The following is a 4,762-nucleotide window of genomic DNA, read 5'->3' on the forward strand; positions in this document are numbered from 1 at the left end:
ATTTCTGTGTTTAATAAGTTAATATTCAAACCCAGCTAAAAACCTGACCTCTTAATGCTCCCAAACGCAACATGCTTGTATACAATGTCACCTACCCACCAACCTTCCCAGCCCATCTCTCCCCAAAATTCTACAAGGGAGACATTATAATTAAATGGTACACTTTTTTTCACATCGCTTTTCACACATTAGGATGCAGGAGAGACACAAATATAAGGCGCCATATGGAACAAGAAAATTAAAAAAGAAAAAAAAAAAAAAAAAAAAAGGGACAATAAATGGAATCCAATGGGTGAAAGAATCATCCACAGAGAAAATAAAATGGAAAGAATACAATTCCGCAAATGTGAGACTAAGAAGCTATTTCTCTCTAAGGGTTTTCTTTTCTGTGCGTTCATAACTCTATGAAACAATTATGTACCTGATTATATCGCAGGTAAAGCTGGTAATCCTAGTATAAATGATTAAGGGCCAAATATTTTAGATGCGGCACAAATGAACATGTTCTTCTACAGACTACAATTCCTGACTGACTCCTCCAAAAACTGATGGTTTGGGCGGATCAGCTCCTTCACCTTTACACCGTTCCTGTAAATCTTAAACGTCGGCACCATCCTTATGCTCTCAGCCTTTGCTATGGCTAAACTCTCCTCCACATCCACCTGCAATTGGCAAACATAATCTAAATTGTATATCTTGCCAAACACCAAAAACAGATTAAGTTTTATATGAGCTCCTTCCATTGCTTTTACAAACATAATTTGGAAATAGTGTGCAAGTTCGCATTTATGTTATCCAAAGGAAATATGATAGACGGGCCCTCAAATTACTTACTTTGAAAAATTTGATAGATGGATATCGAACACACAGCATATTTATGAATGGGGATATTTCTTCACATTGTTCATTGGATGCAACTTTGAAATGAAAAACCGAAACACCTGAAATTTCAAATTTCAGTTTGGTACGAAAGTGAAAATGGGTTGAAGAATGGAGCAAGGTTGGTCAACCACCCTATTCCTGAAGAAATGCAACAAAAACTTACCAAGTGAACATGCTGCAGCTTTGAACTTATCTAGGCTAGATATTTCCTCTACTTCACCACCAAACTTCATACTATGATGCACATCCTCGCCATAAGACTTCTTCAATGCAACTTGGGCGCGTTGTAGAGATTCAGCAACCTCGTTGTCTCCAGGAAGTTCCCTCCTCAAGACCTCATAATCTCTCACAGCCTCTGCCCACCGTTCGAGCTATAACATTGCATGAAAAGAGATGCCAAAATGGTCACATGAAAGAACAACAAAGTAAACATATTCAGAAAACAAAGTTCCCAACAAAACTATGGAGCAGTAATGTCAATTTACCTTTGCATTTGAGACAGCCCTCCGAAGAAGGGCCTTAATGTAATTTGGTTGAATCTTTAGGGCTTGGTTGCAATCCTCAACAGACTGTTCCCATAGTCCAAGCTTAGACCAGCAAACTGCTCTATTGCAATAGAGAACAGAATTGGAACCATCATACTTAAGCCCCTCCCCATAAGCTGAGCACGCTTCTGAATATCTTCCACAGCTAAAAAGATCATTACCCCGAGAACGAGCTCTTGCAACCATTTTCACATTACTCAACACCCTTGTAATTTCAACATTACTGTAATCAATCAAGCTAGCCCTCTCTATTGCTGCTACTGCATTCTCAAACCTGCAAAAAATCTATAATCCGTTCTTACTCACCAAAAAGCCATAGCTAACTTGCTTTAGGAGTTTCACCTCAAAGCTTACCTTCCCAATGCCATCTCAATTTGGGCTCGAACACATAGCACATAAGCTTCAACAAGCATGCCGAAAAACACAGTCTGCAAGCAGGAAGGAGGACAATCTTCCAACTTGGGCATGTTGGACAAGCTGAACTCTGATTCTTCTAGTTGATGGAGCTTCAACAGGGCTTCCGCTTTACAAGAAACAATCTGTAAATCACATTCAAAAAGGTTTAATTAGTTTGAGGCTCCCTGTAGACATGAAACAGGAAGCAAAGATCCAAGGTTAAGTTTTACCTGAGGAGACGAGTCCACCCCAGTAGCCAAGGCTGCATCAGATTCCCTTACCACACTCTTCCAATCACCAAGCTTTCGGGCATCTGCACATTGTTTCAGATGCTTCTCCAGTGACCTCAACTTCTGTAACTCGGACTGATCTGGCTGCTGCCCAGGAAAATAGAGATGTCGGCGGGCATTTTCAACCTGCCCAAAACTGTAAAACTAATCCAGATTAATGCTTTATTGAGATGACATCAAATCCATACAATGCAGTAAGATGAAAGCCAAGGGATTGTTTCAGAGTAATCCGTAAAATACCCAAGAATCCATCAAGGCAAGCACTTGGGGTTTTAGAATGTTTGTATTCTAGACTATAATGTAGAAAAGGATAACCATACTAGAGAACTAAATAATCTCCAAATGGAAACTAAAAGAACACCTACTAATTTATCCACTCAAATCTTAGACCGGAGAGAAAAAGATGCCCACAAATTGCTGCTAAATCAATCAAACCAGATTGGTAGCAACACACATTAGCCATCCACAATGTTCATCCATATTACAAAAACAGTCCAAAGAACAAAAGCCAGAGCAAAGAAAAAAGCCACAAGACACACCAAACCCAAATCACATTCTTCCAAGAGAAAGAGCCACATCAAATAGAAAAGATTGACTTCCCAGAACAAAGAGTCACCAAGTTCCCAGAAAGTTTTCAGCACTCACCGGAGGTAGAGAGAAGCCAATCTCTGGTGTGCCCTCCCATAACCAGGATCCAACCTCACAGCCTCCTCACACTCCCTCACTGCCTCGCCCAGCCTCCCAAGCGCCGTCAACACGGCTGCCCGGTTACTCCGGTAGGCGGCGTTGTCCGGCATTATCGATATAGCTCGATCATACAACGACAATGCCTCCACAAAATGCCCTCTTTTATAGAGCTCGTTGCCGGCTTTCTTGACCTCTTCGGGATCGGAATTCGCCATAGCCCGCTTGACCAACAAAGCCTCACCCCCAGACTGTATATTCCCACTCACATTGACCTCCCCTGGACTACCCAATTTCGCACCTCCTCGCATAATGCTACCATGGCCGTAGTTCCCAGTACCTGAACCCAATACGACGGTCTTGCTCGCCGTTTTGCAAGGTATACTAGCCTTCAATATCTTCCCGGAGGGACAAATATTGCCGCTAGGGAACAAATTGGCGGTTGAGTTTGACGAAAATGAAGTTGCAGTATTCCCACTACTACCTCCACCTCCGCCATTATTAGGGCTGCTACTGGTGCTGAAGCTTCCCCCAGAGTAGATCAATGGGGTTCCAGCGGAGCCCAATCTCCGATGACCCGGTTTCGAATTACCCTTGGTAGCGGTGGATCGGTGGCTCTCGGAGGCGGTTGGGCTCGTTTCGGAGGAACCGGAAAGCTCACCGGAGTGGCTGTTAGCTTTACCATCCGATCTTCTTCCCAATTGGGCGTTGCTGGTTTTGCCCGTAACCGAACCAGTCGAGCTCGAACTGCTACTCGAAGACACTGCCGCTCCACCTCCTGCTCCACCGCCACCGGCACCGCCGCCATTACCAGACGGCCGAGTTATTAATGGCGAAACCGGTGAGCCCAGATCGAGTTCTTTGAAATCTGGCTTGTTGTTGTTGTTGTTGCTGTTGTTGCTACAACTCAACGTGTTTCGAAATCGGTCGGTCAGAGAATCAAAACCCATTTCTTGTATAGATTTCCCAGTTTCCGACATTTCTCACAAATTAAACTCAAAATGCTATTACCTGCAGTAAATCAATAAATACCAAATATATAAATATATATATATATTTCCCAACCAAAAAAAAAAAAATGTAAAAACTTTCTGGGTTTTCACTAAATTTTTCGTTTTTTTTTTTTTTTTTTTTTTTTTTTGGGTTGTCTATGTCTACAAAATCATTATTGTTCACTCTGTTTCTGTAAGAAACTGAGATTGAGGTTTCTCACAAAGTACAAAGCTAAGAAGAAAAAATAAAAGGATAGAGGGATACAAAAACGGAGAGTTAGGAAGGAAGGAGGACATATAGGACCAAAAAACAAACCAAAAAAAAAAAAAGAAGAGGGATGGGGATCCCGTGATGTAAAAGGAGGAAGCAAAGAATGTGAGAGAGAGAGAGAGAGAGATTTTTTTTTTTTTTTTTTTTACGTGGAAATTTTTAATATATTTTTTTATTTCTCAGATCTATGCCTTTTTTTTTAACAATTTATAATTGTATTCCATCTCAATTTTTATATTATTTTTAAATTGGAAAATAATCTGCCTATTAACACCTACTTGTCATTAACATGGATTATGTTTATAGATCAATATTTTCTTTCATTTTAATTTGATACATTCTTTTTTTCAGTATTAAAATAAATAAAAAATTGTGTTGTGTAATTGTAAATAATAATAACAACATTTAAGAGTAATACAATTTAAATATATATATATATATAAAAGAGTGATAGAATATTTTATAATCGCAAAACAAAAAGGACATAATTGTGATTTTGTGGTTTCTTTAGGTCGTTTTTGGGGTTCTAGTTGGATAAATTACAAAATTTCTCTAAATCGTTATGGCTGCAGCTTCACGAGAGAGACAGTATCACGATGTTCTCTCTTTCCGCCTCTGTCCCTGTTTTTCACTCTCCTATTTAAGCTGCCTCTACGGCTATATATATATATTGTCTTTCATTATCCTAATTTTTATTTTTTT

The 4,762-nt window shown here is 39.9% G+C and overlaps 1 protein-coding gene across 2 annotated transcripts; it reads right to left on the reverse strand.

Annotated features, from left to right (window-relative positions):
* Positions 1 to 269: 269 nt before the first annotated feature.
* On the reverse strand, positions 270 to 4,140 carry LOC107406421 (inactive TPR repeat-containing thioredoxin TTL3). Of its 2 annotated transcripts, XM_048472267.2 has the most exons (7): positions 2,759 to 4,135; positions 2,054 to 2,249; positions 1,782 to 1,966; positions 1,368 to 1,701; positions 1,046 to 1,253; positions 835 to 941; positions 270 to 662 (listed from the first exon to the last, which is right to left on the reverse strand). In XM_048472267.2, the coding sequence occupies exons 1-7, from the start codon at positions 3,775 to 3,777 to the stop codon at positions 510 to 512; spliced, it is 2,202 nt and encodes a 733-aa protein (XP_048328224.2). In that variant the 5' UTR covers positions 3,778 to 4,135; the 3' UTR covers positions 270 to 509. The 2 variants fall into 2 exon arrangements, with proteins under 2 accessions (XP_048328224.2, XP_060672599.1); XM_060816616.1 differs by lacking the exon at positions 835 to 941 and having other exon boundaries at positions 2,759 to 4,140.
* Between the last annotated feature and the right edge of the window lie 622 nt (positions 4,141 to 4,762).

This window comes from Ziziphus jujuba, chromosome 4 (genome assembly GCF_031755915.1).
Source record: "Ziziphus jujuba cultivar Dongzao chromosome 4, ASM3175591v1".
Taxonomy (NCBI): Eukaryota; Viridiplantae; Streptophyta; class Magnoliopsida; order Rosales; family Rhamnaceae; genus Ziziphus; species Ziziphus jujuba.

Coding starts and splice junctions, on each gene's coding strand:
- LOC107406421 (XM_048472267.2), bottom strand. CDS start 3,777: ATGTCGGAAACTGGGAAATCTATACAAGAAATGGGTTTTGATTCTCTG. Junction 2,250..2,758: donor TTGGCTTCTCTCTACCTCCG/GTGAGTGCTGAA, acceptor TTAGTTTTACAG/TTTTGGGCAGGTTGAAAATG. Junction 1,702..1,781: donor ATTGAGATGGCATTGGGAAG/GTAAGCTTTGAG, acceptor GATTTTTTGCAG/GTTTGAGAATGCAGTAGCAG.